Consider the following 20990-nt stretch of genomic DNA (forward strand, 5'->3'; position numbering starts at 1 on the left):
AGGTGTAATGAGAGAGATATACTCCAAATATTTTGGAAATAATTTTTAAGAATCACACTGTTTCTTCTTTTAGGGCCCTGCAGCATCGAGCTGATGTGTCCTGCCTTTGGAAGCTGGTTGGTGATGCTTGTACTAGTCTGTATGCAGTTTCATCTTCTAAAGTGAATGTTAATATTTTAGGGATTCTTCTAGGTCAGAAAGAAGGAAAACAAGTATTAAAGAAAACTGAGCTTCTCCATCTTGGAGGAAGGTAATTACCAAAGATTACCAGTTAATGATTTTGAAATGAATTAGGATATTATAACAAATTATAACATTCACTTTTATTCTTTCATAGGTGTTACGGTCGTGCATTAAAACTGATGTCTACGTCTAATACATGGTGTGATCTTGGAATTAATTATTACCGCCAAGCACAACATCTAGCAGAAATGGGCAGCAGCATGAATGATCTTAAAGAGTTGCTAGACAAATCTTTACATGTATGGTTTTAAGAAAAATTTTTATAAACTTAAAAAAACTAAGTGCTCTTTTGAAAGATAAATATTTTGTAGTGTTTTCACTTAAAATCACATTAATTTTGATGTAAATGCTAATATTCCAAGAAATAAAAACTAATCTCATTTAACTTCTTTTCAGTGTCTGAAAAAGGCAGTGAGACTCGACAGTAATAATCACTTATACTGGAATGCTCTTGGTGTAGTTGCGTGTTACAGTGGTAAGAACCAAGTATTACTTCAGTATTTTGGGGGGATTATTTTTTCAAGTAACAAAGTTCATTTACTTCAGATTCTGTTTGTTTCAGGTATTGGAAATTATGCCCTTGCTCAGCACTGTTTCATCAAATCAATCCAGTCAGAACAAATTGTAAGTGTTCTATGTATCTATTTATGAAAAAGAACTTCAAGATTTAGTGTTAACTAATTTTCTGAGACTTCCACGTTGATAAGGGACCTAATTTTTTTTTCAATATATATATTTTTAGAATGCTGTTGCGTGGACCAATTTGGGAGTGTTATATCTTGCAAATGAAAACATTGAGGTAAACGTTTTGTCATATTTGTCACATTTAAAATAAAAAATAACTGGGTACAGTGGTACACACCTGTAGTTTCAGCAACTTTAGAGGCTGAGGCAGAAGGATTACAAGTTGGAAACCAGCCTTGGCAACTTAGTGAGACCCCTGTCTCAAAAAATAAAAAGGGCTGGGGATGTAGCTCAGTGATAGAGCTCTTCTGGGTTCAATTCCAAGTACCACAATAAATAAAGTAAAATTTTGAGTATTTTCTTTGTATAATCTCTTCATAATATCTCAACTTCTTATGGAGAAATAACTTTTGCACTTTGTTATGTATCCAGTCAATTGATGATATTCAATTTATTTTGTAGAGTAATGGATGTGTAAGATTTATATTTCCTTACCGGTCTCACAAGAAACTTCTGGTTTTTTATACTTAATAAATAGTTTTTAAAGATTAAGGCAATTTTATTATGAATTAACTGAGTAATTTTCTTTTGATCTGAACATGTATTAAGAGAAGTCCTGGGCTGGGGAAATAGCTCAGTCGGTAGAGTGCTTGCCTTGCAAGCACGAGGCTCTGGGTTCGATCCCCAGTACCGCCAAAAAAAAAAGAGAAGTCCTTTGAGACTGGGGATGTAGCTCAATGGTAAAGTGCTTGCTTAGCATGTGTGAGGACTTGATTTTGATCCTAGTACCACCAAAACCAAACCAAACCAAAAAAAAACAAAAGCAAAAAAAACAAAAAAGCACTGTGTGGAGGTGTGATGGGTAAAGGTAAGGGAGATGAATAGTATTCCCCAGCAGTTTAAATTTACCTTTGCTCATGTGATTTAGATTTTGACTTCAGTGATATTAATCTCTTTATATATCACCATGTAATTCACCACAGTTGAGCAGTTATACATTACAGAATTAGAATTGAAATATTGGAAGCCTGTTTATGGGTCATTTTTGGAAAGTTGCACAAATCTATGGAAAATACCACATCTATGCTGTTTTGTGTTTCAACCAGTGTATCAAATCTCATTCTTTAAAATAAGCTGTAATATTCTTAGGGAATACATTAAGTGACCCACTGCCAAGAAGACTGGTTTTAGATTATAAACAGATTGAAAGAAAATATTAATTTGGATCTTAAACGTGAAGGGCTTAGCATGAGAGCACGTGCTTAGCATGCACAAAGCTTGGAGTTTAATCCCCAGCACCATAAAAAAAAAATAAGTGAACATATTTTTAGAAACTTTAGATCAAGCAACTTCTTAGTAAGCTACAAATGTTTTATTATAGAATGGCACAGGTGTAGCTCATGAGATTACTTTTTATGGAAAAATAAGTCTCTCTTTGCCATACATAGATTATCAAAAAAACAATATAAATCAGTATAATAATAATTTGTTTTGTAGCAGGAGAAGAAAAAAAAGCATGCAAGTTAATGGTCCAAGTGAGGTATATTCAAAGTTTTTTGGCTGCCTATTGCAGAATTATGTTGTTGACCAGTCTTTCTGTAGTAGCAGGTTCACGTCTCAGATTTCACTGCTTGTGAGTTCTTATCCTCTTAGTTAAGCTCAAAGAGAAGGAAATAGAAACAGCTTTATGTAACCATTTCCTTCAAACCCGTAGCTAGCAAGTGGTTGTTTGATTTGGTTAAAAGATCTGTAGAGTATGTATTCATGATGACAGGTTTGACTTTTCTTATTCTGTTTTTTAAACATAATTTGATACTGTTTATAAAATTTTTTAAGTGATATTTTCTTGTTTCTTTTCCCTAGCAAGCTCATGAAGCTTTCAAAATGGCTCAGTCCCTTGATCCATCTTATTTAATGTGCTGGATTGGACAAGTAAGATATATAATAGAATTATTAATAAACTTATTAATGTAAGTAACCTATTCATGAACTTATTGATATAAATAAACTATTCATATAACAGTGGTAATAATGATAACAGGTAACATTTGAGAACTTGCCCTGTAACAGTCATTGTGCTTAGCTTTTTGCATACATTATGATTATTATTATTATTTTTTTTTTTTTTGGTGCTGGGGATTGAACCCAGGGCCTTGTGCATGCAAGGCAAGCACTCTACCAACTGAGCTATATCCCCAGCCCCTGCATACATTATTTTAGTTATTCCATCATCAGTCCTTTGAGATGTCTTTTATACTTTTTTTTTTTTTTAATACACATGGTAATTGAAGCTTAGAGATCCTAAGGTTTGTACTTAAGTTCACAGAGCTTGTAATGATTAAACTTTGGAACCCATCAGTCTGCTATTAGTATGCCTAAAAAAAAAGAAACCCAGAACTTTGTTGTTTAACTCATGTTTACAAAGAAAATGCACATTTACAAAGATTATTTTGATTATTGTTTTCTTGTTTTTTACAAAACTTTGTAGTTAGTTTGGCACTTGCTTATGAGTGTTCTCTTTTCTCAAGTTTAGATTTTTGTATTGCCAAATAGGAATTAGATACTTAGTTACTAGTCTTAGTAGTTCACTGACTGACTACTTTACCTTAACATATCACAGCTCTGGATTTTAATTTTCTCACCTGAAAATAAAGGGAATTGGTCTGAGTGTCCTTCAGTGTCTTTCTAGTTGAGAAATGGAAATTAATTTGTGAGTGGTGTTTTGTTTTGATTCAGGGAATAGAAGTATCACCTGTATCAGAAAATAATTAATTGGGGGGTGGGTTGGGGATGCAGCTCAGTTTGTGGAGTGCTTGCCTGTCAAGCACAAGACCCTGGGTTCAATCTCCATCACCACACAAAATAAATAAATAAATATATAAAATTTAAAAAATCATTAATCAGGGATTGGGTATCTTTCATTGTTCTTTGGTTTGTTGAGTCTAATTTTAGTTAATTGGTGAAGCAAGCAGGGTTATAAAGGGAAACTCCTTAATCTATTAAGTGTGGCAGCCTAGGGGAGCAGTGGAATTATTGTACCAGTATTCGAGTATTAAACCCAGGAACATCACAACTTTGCATTTTTGCCTGCTTCCAAGTTATGATGATGAGGCTGGTTCAGGGACCTTACTTTACAATAGGTCAGTAGATCTTAGGTGCTTTTCAGAATCACCTAAACTTTTTATTTCTTTATTTTGTAAGTATATTTGTTCTTACAAACTTATTTCAGGAGGTAACTAATAGCTGTAATTGAATGGTAGCAGTCCAAATAAATTTAACTTTGCATTTAAGCAGAGTTGGTAAACTTTTGGTTCTAGATTCATTTATCATTATTATTATTATTATTTCATTTTCAACACATTAAGACCACTTTTTTTTTTCCTTTTGTAAGGCTCTTATTGCAGAGACAGTTGGAAGTTATGACACCATGGATCTTTTCAGGCACACTACAGAACTCAGTATGCATGTAAGAATTCAAACATTTTTCTTGATGATTCATGAATGAATGAAGTATTATACTTTCTGTTTAAAAGTATGATAAAATGAATAGTGATAGAAGATGTTAATGATAGCAGTTGTTTCTAGTTTTTATTCTTTCTTAGAGACAGATAAACTATCGTTAAAGAACTAGTTCTCATGTTACCAGCAGCTTTCCAAAGCTAATGAAGAAATGTCATCAGGATTTAATAGTTATAGTAACAGTTATAGATAGAGACTGAGACACTAGAAAAAAATAGACATAAGGACTAGACGTGGTTGATATTTCTGGCTTATTTATGAAAATGTTTTAGAATTTGTTAGTTTGGTTTGACCTGTGGGAATGGTGCTAAAATTAGGCAAACCAATCCATCTGGCGAGGCTCTGTTTTCTGCACTTATCCCATTTGATTTTCTATTTAGGATTGGAGAAGGTGATTTAAATATGTTTTTAACTACATTTTATCACAATGATTCTTCATTTAAAGATACTTAAGAGTTGACTTAAAGAAGACTAAGATGTGATATTTATTATATCGAAGGTGCATTGTTTTATTTCTTAATTTTTATTGGCATTTTTATTACCCTATGCCCACCTGTTAACTTTGGCTTTTTTAAAGACTGAGGGAGCACTAGGTTATGCATACTGGGTCTGCACAACATTGCAAGATAAAAGCAACAGAGAAACAGAGCTGTACCAGTACAACATCCTCCAGATGAATGCTATTCCAGCAGCGCAAGTTGTTTTGTGTAAATATGTGGGTAAGGTACCTGTTATGTAATGGCAAGACATTTGAATAAATATTGAAATAACTTAAAGTTTTTTAAAATTAATTCATTACAAATTAAATATTTGTGTTAAGGCATGAATTTGCCTTTTTGTTATAATGGCCAAGCAGTCTACTTTTTAAACTATAGTGAGAGCTTTTGAAAAGTGATGAGATCAGATATACTATGAAAAACAGGATAGAAAATGACTCATCATAGATATTGAGGGCATTGCAATCCTCTTCATGCATTTACACTGGGATACTTGTATAGAATAAAGTAAATAGATTACAAACGTCAGCACTTTGGGACATTATCGTGTTAGGCAGTGTGCCAGAATGAATGACAGTAAATACTTAGAGCTGAGGAAGTGCTTCAGAAATTTTATTGATGTGTTTCCTTGCCAATAAGTAACTTTTGTAAAGGATTTACATAAAGAGAGAAATCTTTAGCTTTCAGCAAAATTCAGATACCTAAAACAATGAAAAAATCATTTTTTTTGGAACTAGGGATTGAACCCAGGGCACTTAATTACTGAGCCACATTCCCAGCCCTTTTCTGTATTTTATTTAGAAACTGGGTCTTGCTGCATTTCTAAGTACCTTGCTGAGTTGCTAAATGTCTAAGTTGCTGAGGCTGGCTTTGAACTTGTATTCCTCCTGCCTCAGTCTCCTGAGTCATTAGGATTACAGGCATGTGTCACTGTACCTGGCCTGAACAATAATTTCTAACAAATATGCATTGCTACTACTGAGGAACATCCTCAGCCCTTCTAATTTTGAGATGGGTCAAACCAATTTTTCAATAAATTAATTTGGTACCAGGAATTAAATGTAGGAGTGCTTAACCACTGAGCTACATTCCTAGCCCTTTTTTTGTATTTTTATTTAGAGACAGGGGTCTTGCTGAGTTGCCCAGTGTCTTGCCAAGTTGCTGAGGCAGGCTTTGAATCTGTTATCCTCCTGCCTCAGCCTCCCAAGCCACTGGGATTATAGTTGTGTGCCACTGTGCCTGGAATGGGTTTTAAATTCTGTAGTGGAGCCCTATCACGTGCTCATTTAGCAAATTTAATTTGATGTGCTTAGCCAAAAAGAAAAAGTAGAAACAGAAAAGAGAAGGCAATGAGAGGGAGAATACAGACCATTCCTCGTCTGTGCTGCTGTTTGCCTTTGGGTATTGGGCATGGGAAGGGGTAGATCTCATACTCGTTTTGACTCAGTTTTGTGACTCTTGTATGATGATGTCAGGTTTTTTTAAAGAATAACTTTGATTATGCGATTTTCAACTTGTGCTTTTTAACGTTAGAACCTATCACATGATTATGTTGTACTTTGTTAAACCATTTATGGAATTTGAAGTCTTGCTTCCTAATACTACTTTTGTAATTTTAAAATTTTTTTTGCCATGCTGGGGTTAGAACCTAGGGCCTTACACACGCTAGGCAAACACCTACCACTGAGGCACATCTCCAGACCCCCAGTACTACTTTAAAGTTATTAGATGTGTTTCTCTTTTTCTGATCTACATGGTATATTATGCTATACATGATGTTTTTGACATTAAAATTTCAAAATACTAGCTGGGCATGGGGGCACATGCCTGTAAACCCAGGTACTCAGGAGGCTAAGGTAGGAGAATCAAAAGTTCAAGGCCAACCTGGGCAAATTAGTGAGACCCTGTCTCAAAATTAAAAGGGCTGAGGATGTTCCTCAGTGGTATTGCTCTGGCTTATATCCCCAGTGCCAAAACCAAAAAAGCAAAACCGAGTATACTGCTTTGAAAGTTCCCAGATCATCTTCTGTTTCTAGAGTGTAATACTTCATTATTATGTTTTAAACATGCATTATTTTTTTTTCAAACATATAGAGATGGAAACAGAACTACCAAGAGAAATCATTGCTAAATTTGATCACAGGAAAGCTTACATGATAACCCAAAACTGGATTTCCATGTAAATGTCATGACTGGCTTTAACATGAGTTATAATTTAAAATTATTATTCTTTAGGAATAAAACTATTTAAATTCTAAAACAGAACTAGAAACCATATATAACTATTAAATATTATTCAGTAATTTAAAAAATATAAAATGATTACTGGTATATTCAAGATAAAATTAGATCATTATTTTTAATAATGTCAGTGAACTCAGCAGATAATCTGATGTTTAAGATACAGGAAAAAGTGAAAATTAAACTAATACTTCTTGTGAACATAACCAGTATATACATATTAAGTAAAGATATTTCTGAATTTCCAGAAAGAATTCAGAATTATGCTCCAGCTTTCACAATGTTGGGTTATTTAAATGAACATCTACAGCTGAAAAAGGAAGCAGCAGATGCATATCAAAGGTAAGCTATATTAATTGAGATAGTCATTGTTTTATCAACTAGACTTTTTAAATTTAGTTCTATTCTCTCAAAGAAGGTACTAAATGTTCTGACTCCTTGTATTATTGCATCTTAGAAGGTGAAAAGATATGTTTCCAAATTTTCAGTTGTGTTTTGGTTTCTGTTGCAAGGAGATGAGTGAGGGAGTGGCACAAAACAAAAACTTCTTGGATGTTGTTTTAAAGAATCCCATCATACATGTATAATCTTGAATCCCTGTAGCATCTACAATGTATCTATTCAGTTCAATAAATATTTGTTGGACTACCAAACAGTATCTTGGCACTGGCAATTTAGCATTGAATTAAAACAGAGAGAGACCCTGTTCTCCTGGAGCTCTGGGTGGTAGTGGGAGAGACTTGATAAGGTAGTAAATATCTGTGATGATGATAATACTTGCTAAGAAAGAATTAAATTATGGTAAAGGGCCAGAAAATGCAAGGGCAGGGAGTGACATTTCAGATAGGTTTAAGAGGACTAGGTATACTGAGGAAGAGTTGAGGCCAGAAACCACTTGGTTATCTGGACAAGAGCATTCAGGGAGAAGGAACAGCAAGAACAAGTGCTGTCAGTGGAAGTGACTTGACCTTTAGAAGAAACAAGGAAGCCAGTGTGCTGGAGTGGAATGATGAAGAATGGAGAATGGTGGGAAATTATATCTTAAAGTTTTGTTCTCTGCAAATTGATGGTTAGGTGAATAAGGAAGTAACTGTTGATCTCATGAGTAACTACTAGATGAAAAGTTAAAAGACCTGATTGCCTAAAATGTAAGTAAATATTTAGAAGAAGCCTTGTCAGGGGGGATTCAGGTGTCCCAAATACTTTTGCCCTATTCTTTCATGGATATCTGTGTATTCAAAGTAGTAATCACTAGATGGTACTGGTGGTTGTATAATCAAGTAGTTATTTTCCGGGTGTATATGGAGAGAAGTTGATGAAAAACAAAGTTTTCTTTTAGTGTAATAAATTATAAATATGATAGAGTATAACAGCGAACAGAATTTTTAAACAGAGAAAACTAGAGCACTGTAGGGCATTTGCTACTTTTTTGTAATGGATACAAATTGTTATTAGTGCAGATATGGTGAATCTAACATTGCTCACCTTAGATTTAAAATGGCACCTTCATAGTTGGAGTTGTCCTGCTCTTTCTTAACTGATCACCTCTACTGTTTTCTGCCTTAAACAAGCATTTGAAGCTTGATACTGTAAATTAGGTATAAATTTAAGCAAAAGTATCATTGTTGATCACTATAATACTTTTAGGCTTATCTGAAAAATTTTTGTTTTTCAGGTAATTTCAGAGAAATACCAAACTTTTCTTGGGTATTTTTCCCTGACATGTCTTTACAAAAAAAATTAAGAGCATTATAATCATACATAGTATTTGGGTTCATTTTGACAAAATCATACATGCAAGGAATTTGATTTCAGTCCCCATTTCCCTTCCACAATTTTTCTTCCCTCTCTCTTCCCCTGTCCTTCCACTTTTACTTTACTAAATCTCCTTTCTTCTTCATGTTCATAAAGGTGAAATTCCCTTAGGTACCTGTTTATATGACTATAACATGATCACATTAAATTCATTCCATATTTCTTCCCCTTTCCTTCCTTTCTTCCTCACTCTTGTTCTCCCCCTTCTACTTCACTGATCTTCCCTATATCTTTATGATATCTAGTCCTACTGCCTTCTTTCCCTTATCTTGCTCTGTCTTCCACATATGAGAGAAAATATTCAACTCTTGATTTTCTAACTCTAATTTATTTCACTTAGCATGATGTTCTCCATCTCCATCTATTTACTGGCAAATGCCATTATTTCATTCTTATTTATGGCTGAGTAAAACTCTATTGTGTATATATACTACATTTTCTTAATCCATTCATCTATTGATGGGCATCCAGGTTGATTCTGTAATTTGACTATTGTGAATTGTGCTGCTATCAACATTGAAGTGGCTGTGTTGCTGTCCTATGCTGATTTTAGATCTTTTGGATAAATACTGAGAAGTGGAATAGCTGAGTCATATGGGGTTCCATTCCTAGTTTTTTGAGGACTGTCCACACTGTTTTCCAGAGTGGTTGTACTAATTTGCAGTGCCACCAGCAATGTAAGAGTATACCTTGTCCCCCACATTCTTGCCAGCATTTACTGTTATTTGTGTTCTTGATAATTGCCATTCTGGCTGGAGCAAGATGAAATTTTAGTGTAATTTTGATGTGTATTTCCCTAATTGCCAGAGATGCTGAACGTTTTTTCATATATTTCTTGGTCATTTGTCTTTCTTCTTTTGAGAAGTTTCTGTTTAGTTCTTTTGCCCATGTATCCATTAGGCTATTTGTCTTTTTGTCATTGAAGTTTATTGAGTTCTTTATGTATTCTGAATATTAATCCTGTCAGAGTAATAGTGCAAAGATTTTCTCCCATTCTGCAGGCTCTTTCTTCATTCTCTCTCTTCATTGCTGCTTCTGTGCAGCAAAGGAAACAATTAAGAAATTTATGCCATTCCACTTACTGGTTCTTGTTTTTTTTTCCTTGAGTTTTAGGGGTCTTGTTGAGGAAGTAGGTGCCTGCATATACATGATGGAGTGTTAACCCTGTATTTTCTTACAGCAGTTGCAAGATTTCTGGTCTAAGTTTTAAGTCTTTAATCCATTTTGATTTGACTTTTGTGCAGGGTGAAAGGGATCTACATTCATTCTTCTACATATGGATATCTAGTTTTCCCAGCATCATTTATTGAAAAGGCTGTTTTTTCTCCATAAAAATTTGGGTTTGTCTCTGTCTTTTCTTCTGTTCTATTGGGCATCATGTCTATTTTGATGCCACTACCATGCTATTTTTGCTACTATAGCTCTGTCATATAATTTGATTGACTGTTTTGATGCCTCCTGCATCACTTTTCTTGCTCGAATTGCTTTAGCCATTCTGGGTCTCTTATTCTTCCAAATGAATTTTAGGATTTTTTTTTTTTTTCTTTTCATCTGTGAAGAGTATTATTGGTATTTTAATGGGGATTGCATTGAATGTATATATTGCTTTTGGTAGTATGGCCATTTTGACAGTATGAATTATGCCTGTTGGGAACTTGGGAGGTCTTTCCATCTTCTGAGGTCCTCTTCAGTTTCTTTCTTCAGTGTTCTTAGTTTTCATAGTAGGGATCTTTCACCTTCTTGGTTAGATTAATTCCCAGGTTTTTATAAAGGTTTTGTGAAGCGGATGGGTTTCCTGATTTCTTTCTCAGCTGAATCACTATTGGAGTATAGACAAGCTGTTGATTTTTGAGTTGATCTTATATCCTGCTACTTTGCTAAATTTATTTATCAGCTTTTGAAATCTTCTGGTAGAATTGTTTGACTTTTCTAGATAGAGAATGATGTCATCAGCAAACAAGAGATAGTTTGACCTCTTTTCCAATTTGGACATATCCTCTCTATTCAGAAAAGAAAAAAAATCCAAAATCTTACTAACTATCCAATGCTTTTTAGTTGTTAAGACATCTTCCTGCTTGCCTGTAAAGGACTGTGCATGAGAAAGAAACAGGGACTGTCAGCATTCTGAAGCCTCAAGGGACTTCTGAGGTGCTGTCGTTCCTTTCCCTTAATGCATTGTGCTTTAGTGTTTTTGAGTATAGGCTAGAGTACCTGAAAACAATTTTCTGTCTTCTGAACTCAGACTACTAGTTGTCTGTAAACTCAAATATGTCCAAATGGAATACTGTGACATACTCATTTCCTATGGTTACATTAAAAATTTTGGAATGTTTAGAACTCAAATGTGAATAATAATTTCACTAAGGATGATTTAAAAGGGAAAATACTGGGAATTAAAATGGAACAAGTTATGTTATATGCATTTATAAATATATCAAAACAAACCCCACTATTACATATGACTGATGCACTAATAAAAAAAAAATGAAAGAACTAAAAGGTTATTTTATTAAAATTATTTTCCTGACAATCTAAAACCTAAATATATTTGTTTTTGTGGTATGAGCTTAATGAAATATGAATAAGTTGCTTTAGTTAGCATTAAGCAAGTAGTAGAAATAAATGAAATAATAGAAATCTGTGATCAGCCAAAGAGGAAAGGGTAAAACAGTGCTGTTGCACAGAGATAATTAAAATGCCTTATCCTTTTTTAAGGGCAATGTTGTTGTTGCAAACTGAAGAAGATCAAGATACTTATAATGATACAGTAAGAAATTATGGCAGACTGTTGTGGTAAGCATATTTTTCTCATTAATTCTGTTAATCTGTTGGAATTTTCTGGGAAAGCTGTGGAATTGGTAATTGGTAATTGATAATGTCCAGAGCAGTGGGTCATGTTGGATATAGTATTCCACAGTACCAGGCTGTGTTAATACTTTCCTATACCTATAATAATGCCTAATCCCAATATGCCTTACACAGGGTAGAATTAAAACTAATGACTTGTGGACTAGATAAGAGACATTTGAAGAGAAGTAGTTATTGTCTGTAATCGTAGAAGCCTACTTAACTGGAAGAGGAACTGGATTTATTCTGATTTTCTAATGTAATCTGGAGAGGGATGCTACAGGTTGAGAACGCCTCTGAAACAGTAGAAAAGAACTTGGGGGGTATGAAGAGGGAGCTATAGAGCTCATGTTGTCAAAGACTTTTAATGATTTTTTTTTTTTTTTTTTTTAAGATTAAAAACCAATTGTAGAACTATGACCAGAGAATAGAAATATTGTAGGAGGAAGGATTATGACTCAAGGAGGCATATTTCAAGTTTATAACTGCTCCAAAATTGAGCAATCTAATTTGAAGAGCATAGAAACTATAGTTTGATGTTTTGGGATTAGTGCCTACATCTTTTAAAGTAGCTACATAATGAAGACGTACATAAAGGAGCTACATAATAGAGACTTGAGGCAGCCACTTCCTTTCCTTTATTACTGTATAACTGAATCATATCCATAAACAGGAAAATTTCACTCTTCTGATTGCTTGTCCTTTCAGTTCTTTTAAACTGTTAACATTTAAGAATTGTTAGAACTGTTAGTTCCAAGATTTTGTTTAAGCAGAGGATAGACATTTTAAAAACTTAATGTGGAGTAAAGTATTCTTTTTAGTTTTGATATTTGATAAAATGTAAATATTTTAAAAGCAAATTTATACCTCCCATTGAAAATAGGGCATTTGTTTTCTTTTAAGTATGTTTTTAATATGATATGTTGAATAGGTAATCATACAATAAGTAATAAACTAGAGAGAGGAAGTGAATAGTTATCACTGGTTGTAATATCTTAAAATTCTGTCACTTTGCTTCAGGTTATAAAGTTATGAAATTGAAACCCTGTATGACCTTCTCTAATTCCATTAAAATTTAAAAATTTTTTTTTGGTACCAGGGCTTGAACCCAGGGATATTTAACCACCAAGTTACATCCCCAGCCTTATTTATTTTTTTATTTTTAAATTTTGAGACAGGATAGTTTACACAAAGATTGTGTTTGATTCTGACTTATGACTTATTAAGCTTGTCAGAATTTTAAAATCATACTCATAGGGTACTATTTAACCAATGTATTAAACTTAAAAAATTAGAATTCTGTTTAAAAGTCAACCTGAAATTATTCTTATAACTTGGCATTTTAAATAAAATTTATTAGAGATCAGTCATTTTCACATGTAATTTTAAAAAAGCAATGTATTGAAGTTAAAGTTCCCCTAGTATCCTATTTGTAATATGCCTTCTTCAACACAAGTAAATTATATTTTACTGAATTACCCCTATAAAAAAGGAAGTGCAGGTAAAGTTATTAAAAGAATTCTAGTGTACAAGCTGGGGTTGTGGCTCAGTGGAAGAGCACTTGCCTAGCATGTGTGAGCCTTGGGTTCCATCCTCAGCACCACAGATAGATAGATAGATAGATAGTAAAAACAGTGTTTGAAAAAAAATCAGAAATTGAGTCAGAACCAAACATTTTTAAAAAAGAGTCCTAGTGTACATATCTCTATTTTGATGCTACAAGCCGAAATTATTTTTTATATTAAAAATAGGTTGTGTTTTGTTTCTTAGTTCCATTGGTGAATATGACAAAGCTATCCAGGCTTTTAAGTCAATACCTCTTGAGGAGTTAGAAGACATCATAGGCTTTGCATTGGCTTTATTTATGAAGGGGCTATATAAAGAGAGCAGCAAAGGTAAGGCTGTTGATTAAAGAACATATCTTTTCCAGAGTTTACTCATGATGAGCTTATATACAGAAAGATGTTGTATTGAGATGGGAGTGATGTTTATTAAAATCTGACTAGGAGTCAGAAATCATAATAGGCACTTTTTATATATTACCTCATGTAGTATGTTATGTTGATGAATACTCTTAGTAGCACAGTGAGCTAAGTATTCTACATATGAGGGAACTGAGTGCCAAGATCATATATGGTAGACATGTGAATTAGTATTTGAAAGTAGATGTTTACTATTCTATACTGCTTAGGTGAAAATTTCTGATAAATGAATATCAGTTAGTAATAGTAGATTTTGGTTTCTCCAAAAATGTTAACTGAGTAAATTTTTAAATATATGGGCCCCACCCATGTTGTGTAGCTCACTTAAACAACCTCTGCTTGATGGAGTTGTTTGTCTGCACTGGAAATTTTGCCTCCATTTCTGGCTAAGATGGCTCTTAAAGATAGTTACTCAGACCTCCCCATAGATCTGGAGGTAGAGGATGGGTTTTATCACACAATAATCCTAATCATACCCCCAACTCACCTTGGAAGTGCTAAACCAAGGTGAATTATTATAAGTTTTTTTATTCTGTCTGCTTGGAAACAAGGGAACAGTAAGATATAATTTTAGTTAGGTCTTTTTGGAAAATAGGATTGTCAATAGAAATTGTTTTAATATTTTGTTTCCAATTCTCTGTGATAGCCTATGAAAGAGCCTTGTCTATTGTTGAATCAGAGCAAGACAAAGCCCATATCTTGACAGCTCTGGCAATAACAGAATATAAACAAGGAAAAATGGATGTAGCCAAGTCACTGCTATTCAAATGGTATGTATAGATGACATCAACACTTAACATGACTTGATACTTAAATATTTAGATTAAGATTTGGAGCAATGTAAAGTGAAGTTCTGTTTTAGGAACATTTGGATGGTTCTCAGTTGATAGTTACAGGTGGAGCTATATAACATGGTTTAATTCTCAGATCTGGATCCCCAGTCCTTAAAAATCATCCTCTGCTCTGTATGTGTTATTTTAGATGACGACATTGTTGTTATTTTGTTTGTTTTTAAGAGTAAATGATCACCTAACTGATGTGGTAGGAGCTTAAACTTAATGAAGGCAGTTTATAACTCATTTTTTGTCCTCTTGGATCCCCAATGTGATTTTTTTCCCTCCCTTCCTTCCTTTTCAAGTTAACCTAAAAAATGTTCTTTTGAAAGAGTGTCTTTAAAAAAAATTATGGCAGTGGAATTTGTTACTATTCTTATGTTTTTAGGTCAAGTTAATAAGATAACAGCCTCTGATATCTCTGGTTATTTATGTAGTAGCTTTTGACTTACTGAGTTCTTTTTTCTTTTCTTTTTTTAAGAAAATTGGCCTAAGTTCCTTTCGGAGCAATAGGTGATCAATATATGCTGTTGGACATTGGTTGCCATTGATGGTTTCATTGACATTTTGACTGACCCAAATCCTAATAGCACACAAGTTTCCCTCCCCTGAAGAATACTTACATCCCTGCTTCCCATCCTTTAAATGCTGATATCATTCCTCCTTCATCGTGACTATCAAAAAATTCCCTCTTTAACTGTTCCCCTCAAAGGAGGGTTAAGGGAAAAGGATTAGATGGTACTAGTTGAGAGCCATATCTGTAGGACCAGCTTTTTATTTGTTTATTCGTTGTGATACTTTTATCTAATCCTGCTTAATTAAAGTCATTTCCTTGTTTAATAAATAAGAAATTCCTTTTGTCCTTCTTTGCTGTTCTGAGAAAACTAATCAATTTAAATGACAATCCAGTTACTTTACATAGATACATCCTTGTAATATGTAGTTATAGCTACATATAATATGTATATAATTTGTAAATGAATACAGAGTTGCTAATGAATATTGGCAGTTATCAAGAATAAAAGTAAACCCAAATTAGACCCAAAATAGTCTGTGGTTATTACTTTAAAAAGTATCTAAAGTCAGTTTGAACATTGGAAATGGGGAAAAAAATAGGAAAATGTAATTTTTCTTTTTTCCCTTCTTATATGAGAAGGAAACTTAAGGTTTTCCTTCTTGTGTTATATTATTGGATACACAGCTAGGTGTTTTTTTTTTTTTTTTTTTTTTTTTGGTGGGGGGTACCAGTGATTCAACTCAGAGGCACTCCACAACTGAGCCACATCCCAGGCCTGTTTTGTATTTTATTTAGAGTCAGGGTCTCACTGAGTTGCTTAGTGCCTTGATTTTGCTAAGGCTCCCTTTGAACTTACAATCCTCCTGCTTCAGCCTCTGGAGCTACTGGGATTACAGGCGTGTACCACTGTACCTGGCTGATCTGTTTTTGATTATTTATGTGTCATCATCCAAACATCACTACTGACTGGCATTCTTTACTTTGACTTTTTATGAAAATTTCAGATACACCTATTCTTTATTGGTCTTGTTTGCCATTCCTATGTTGAGAACTGAGCAACCAGTGTCCTAGATTCTTTTATAGGGAGAGTAGGAGTAAGTTCATTATATAAGGGGAAAAAATCTAATTGCCAATTTCATAGACTTTATAGTACTAAATAACCACTTGTAAAATCCCTGGAACATGGTAAAAGGTAACTTGCAAGTACTGAGCATTTCAGTATGTTTGCCTGCTACTGGAATGTATTCACTTTTGTAATGATTTAGATTTGCATATAAGTAAGAATTAGAGTAGATAATTTTTGAGCCAAGGCACAAATTGGAATTTCTTCTTTTGTTATTAGTATTGAAATTTATATATTACTATTTCCTTTTTTGCTTTCTTAGTTTTAACAATGGTGTAGTTATTTATAGTGATAGAAATGACACATCATACTCCACATTCTTACTCCTACATTTTTATTTATTTATTTTTTATTTTTTTGTCTTTAATGGCACACCGAGCTCAATGCAGCCAATGTAAATGAATGAATGCAGTAATTGAATGAAGGAGGTCATAGCCTGGATCAGTGGTCTTCAGATGTTTTGCTCTTGTGGCCCTGAAGAACTGTAAAACTCTGTGCCACACCCACCATGTCTTGAGGAGTCAGGAAGATACAAGTGACTCAAGACAATTAGGGCTGGAGGTGCGGATCACTGGTAGAGCACTTGCCTAGCATGCACAATTCCCTGGATTTGATCTGCAGAGTGCAGGGGGAAAACGGCAATTCGTGGAGGACCAATTTGGACAAAGAGATCATATAGGAAGCTGGAAATGGCTGAGGCCAGGCTGTTAGCACACTAGGCCTAAAAGGGCAAGTCCTCAGCGTTTAGAGGGACTCTAATCCAGGCACAGTGTTGCACACCTGTAATTGTAGTGGCTCAGGAGGCTGAGGCAGGAGGATTGAAAGTCCAAAGCCAACCTCAGCTACTTAGCAGGGCCCCAAGCAATTCAGCGAGACCCTATCTTCAAATAAAAAGGGGATGTGGTTTGGTGGTTAAGTGCCCCTGGGTTCAATCTCTAGTACCCAAAAAAGGGACACTCATTTCTGATCCACTTCCAAGGCCAACCTGAGTCCATGTCACAGGGCAGAAACCAAAGGAATATATCTTGACCTCATTCTTGTCCCTCTATTCCTGCCAGAACTCCCTATTGGCCAAACCCAAACCAAAGCCAGAGGACAGAGGAGCTATTGACGACCACCATCCAATTCAGCTCACCAGGGGCAAGAGGCAGAGTACAAGAGGACAGAGAATGGACCTTTGGGGTTACATGCAGGATATAAAATGTTCATCTAGGGCTGGGGATATAGCTCAGTTGGTAGAGTGCTTACCACACATATACACAAGGCCCTGGGTTCAATCCCCAGCACAACCAAAAAAACAAAAACAAAAACAAAATAAAATGTTCATCTACTAGGGATGGGGGTAGATCAATGGTAGAGAGCTTGCCTAGAATGCTGGAAGCTGGGAGTTCCCCAGCTATAAAAAGAAAGGTCAGCCAAACATGGTGGCACACATGTAGTGATATCAGCTACTACTAGGTAGGTGAGGCAGGAGGATTGAAAGTTCAAGACCTGCCTGGGCAACTTAGTGAGCCCCTGCCTCAAAATAAAAAACAAAAAGGGCTGGGAATGCAACACAGTGGTAGAACACCCCTGGGTCAAATCCCGTGTCACACAGTCACAAAAATAAATCATTGGCCAAGGACATAATACCTACCACATTGTGAATATTAATATTTTAAATAAAACGGTTCCATTACTCCACTGAATCTAAGGACCAATGTGATTTAATACCCACTATCATTCATTTAAAGAAGCTACTGGATCAAGCTCTACTTTCACAGTCAGAAATGCTGCATCATGGCACTTCCGGCAGCGGCAGCTGGAGCGGCCGAGGCAAGATGGGTCAAAGTCAGAGTGGTGGTCATGGTCCTGGAGGTGGCAAGAAGGATGACAAGGATAAGAAAAAAAATATGAACCTCCTGTACCGACCACAGTGGGGAAAAAGAAGAAGAAAACAAAGGGACCAGATGCTGCCAGCAAACTACCACTGGTGACACCTCACACTCAGTGCCGCTTGAAATTACTAAAGTTAGAAAGAATTAAAGACTATCTTCTCATGGAAGAAGAATTCATTAGAAATCAGGAACAAATGAAACTATTAGAAGAAAAGCAAGAGGAGGAAAGATCAAAGGTGGATGATCTGAGGGGGACCCCAATGTCAGTAGGAACCTTGGAAGAGATCATTGATGACAATCATGCCATTGTGTCCACATCTGTGGGCTCAGAACACTATGTCAGCATCCTTTCATTTGTGGACAAGGATCTGCTGGAACCAGGCTGCTCAGTCCTGCTCAGCCACAAAGTGCATGCCATGATAGGAGTGCTGATGGATGACACAGATCCCCTGGTCACAGTGATGAACGTGGAAAAGGCCCCCCAGGAGACCTATGCAGATATTGGGGGGTTGGACAACCAAATCGAGGAAATTAAGGAATCTGTGGAGCTTCCTCTCACCCACCCTGAATATTATGAAGAGATGGGTAGAAAGCCCCCTAAGGGGGTCATACTCTATGGTCCACCTGGCACAGGTAAAATCTTGTTAGCCAAAGCAGTAGCAAACCAAACCTCAGCCACTTTCTTGAGAGTGGTTGGCTCCGAACTTATTCAGAAGTACCTCGGTGATGGGCCCAAACTCCTACGGGAATTGTTTCGAGTTGCTGAAGAACATGCACCATCCATTGTGTTCATTGATGAAATCGATGCCATTGGGACCAAAAGATATGATTCAAACTCTGGAGGTAAAAGAGAAATTCAGCGAACAATGTTGGAATTGTTGAACCAGTTAGATGGATTTGATTCAAGGGGAGACGTGAAAGTTATCATGGCCACAAACCGAATAGAAACTCTGGATCCAGCACTTATCAGACCAGGCCGCATCGACAGGAAGATTGAGTTCCCCCTGCCTGATGAAAAGACCAAGAAGCGCATCTTTCAGATTCACACAAGCAGGATGACACTGGCCGATGACTTAACCCTGGAAGATTTGATCATGGCAAAGGATGACCTCTCTGGTGCTGACATCAAGGCAATCTGTACAGAAGCCGGTCTGATGGCCTTGGAGTATGAAAGTAACAAATGAAGACTTCAAAAAATCTAAAGAAAACGTTCTTTACAAAAAGCAAGAAGGCACTCCTGAGGGGCTCTATCTCTAGCAAACCACAGTTGCCTTCAGGAGTTTTCTTGACCCTCGAGAGGGTCGATCGTGGGGAAGTTGCCCAGAGGAAGCCACGTTCCTGTTGATTTTTATTAGCAAAACGCCCCCTGTATCTTTTGGAGCACACCGTGTGGGGCGCCCTCTGTTGGTCACCGTGCTGCGCTCTGCTTTCCAATAAAGTGTGTTCTTTCACAGAAAAAAAAAAAAAAAAAAAAAAGAAATGCTGCATCATTATTTTTCTTCTTGAATGTAGAGCTACATTTTTTTTCTTCTCCCAGGATGCAACCCTAATGTGATACGTTTATGCTTGAAACATATAATGAGCTATGTTTATGGCTCACCTAATTCATACTCAACAGAAATTCATATGTAAAATTATGATTTAAAAGTTCTTGAAATTTGGGCTGGAGTTGACTCAGCAGTAGAGTGCTTGCCTAGCACGTGCACGGCACTGGGTTTGATTCTCAGCACCACATATAAATCAATAAAATAAAAGTCCATTGACAACAACAAAAAATTTTTTTTTTAAATTCTTGAAATTTAAATAACTTTAAGTTTGCTCTGACAAAGACTCTATGCTTCCAAAATGTCCTTCTGGATTGAAATATGACTTAAAATTATTATCATAGTAGTATCAATTGATCAAAACAACATAAAACATAAGTTTGATAAGTAATTATAAAAATAAGAGTACATCATATTGAAAATAAATCTTTTTTGGGGGGAGGTGGACAGCTCAATGAAACATTTTTTAAATTAATTTATATATTTATAGATAAATATCACCTTTTGCTATAATGATCCTGGACTCAGCATCAATTCTCCATTTTTCATTTGTATAGATAGAATCACTGAGAAACATGTTTACCTAAATAAAGAGAATGGAGGGAACCATAGAGAACAGAGGGAACTTTGTTACAGTAGCATCATTTAGTTATTTGAGTTCTTTCTGGATACAAGCCAAAAACCACACAGTGATCTATCACCAGAAGTTTTTCTTGTGTGTGTGGTTTTCTACTTTTTTTTTTTTTTAATTTATTTTTACTGTAAACAAATGGGATATGTGTTGTTTCTGTTTGTACATGAAGTAAAGGCATACCATTTGTGTAATACATTTACATAGGGTAATGGTGTTTGATTCATTCTGTTATTTTTTCCTTCCCCCCTACCCCTCCCACCCCTCTTTTCCCTCTATACAGTCCGTCCTTCTTCCATTCTTGCCCCCCTCTCACCCCCCATTATGTGTCATCATCCGCTTATCAGCCAGATTATTCGTCCTTTGGTTTTTTAAGATTGGCTTATCTCACTTACCATGATAGTCTCCAGTTTCATCCATTTGCCTGCAAATAACATAATTTTATTCTTTATGGCTGAGTAATATTCCATTGTATATATATCCATTTTCCATGGATATGTTTCTTTTTCCATTCATCAATTGAAGGACATCTAGGTTGGTTCCACAATCTGGCTATTGTGAATTGAGCAGCTATGAACACTGATGTGGCCACATCTCTGTAGTATGCTGATTTTAAGTCCTTTGGGTATAGGCCAAG

The 20990-nt window shown here is 35.4% G+C and overlaps 1 protein-coding gene and 1 pseudogene across 7 annotated transcripts in view; both read left to right on the forward strand.

The window, feature by feature from the left end:
- SKIC3 (SKI3 subunit of superkiller complex) overlaps positions 1 to 20990 on the forward strand; it is a 101014-nt gene that overhangs the window by 38137 nt on the left and 41887 nt on the right. For all 6 annotated transcript variants that reach the window (XM_079146007.1, XM_079146004.1, XM_079146005.1 and 3 more), the window contains 12 exons: positions 74 to 250; positions 338 to 482; positions 640 to 718; positions 806 to 867; positions 986 to 1042; positions 2791 to 2859; positions 4319 to 4393; positions 5024 to 5165; positions 7433 to 7526; positions 11715 to 11792; positions 13617 to 13741; positions 14475 to 14598. In XM_079146007.1, the coding sequence (XP_079002133.1) occupies positions 74 to 250; positions 338 to 482; positions 640 to 718; positions 806 to 867; positions 986 to 1042; positions 2791 to 2859; positions 4319 to 4393; positions 5024 to 5165; positions 7433 to 7526; positions 11715 to 11792; positions 13617 to 13741; positions 14475 to 14598 (1227 nt within the window). The remainder of the gene's footprint in view (positions 1 to 73; positions 251 to 337; positions 483 to 639; positions 719 to 805; positions 868 to 985; positions 1043 to 2790; positions 2860 to 4318; positions 4394 to 5023; positions 5166 to 7432; positions 7527 to 11714; positions 11793 to 13616; positions 13742 to 14474; positions 14599 to 20990) is intronic.
- On the forward strand, positions 18122 to 19634 carry LOC306664220 (26S proteasome regulatory subunit 4-like; annotated as a pseudogene). Its single transcript has one exon. The product of its transcript is annotated as a 26S proteasome regulatory subunit 4-like (transcript).

The sequence above is a fragment of the Sciurus vulgaris genome (assembly GCF_902686455.1).
Source record: "Sciurus vulgaris genome assembly, chromosome: 6".
In the NCBI taxonomy this organism is placed as follows: Eukaryota; Metazoa; Chordata; class Mammalia; order Rodentia; family Sciuridae; genus Sciurus; species Sciurus vulgaris.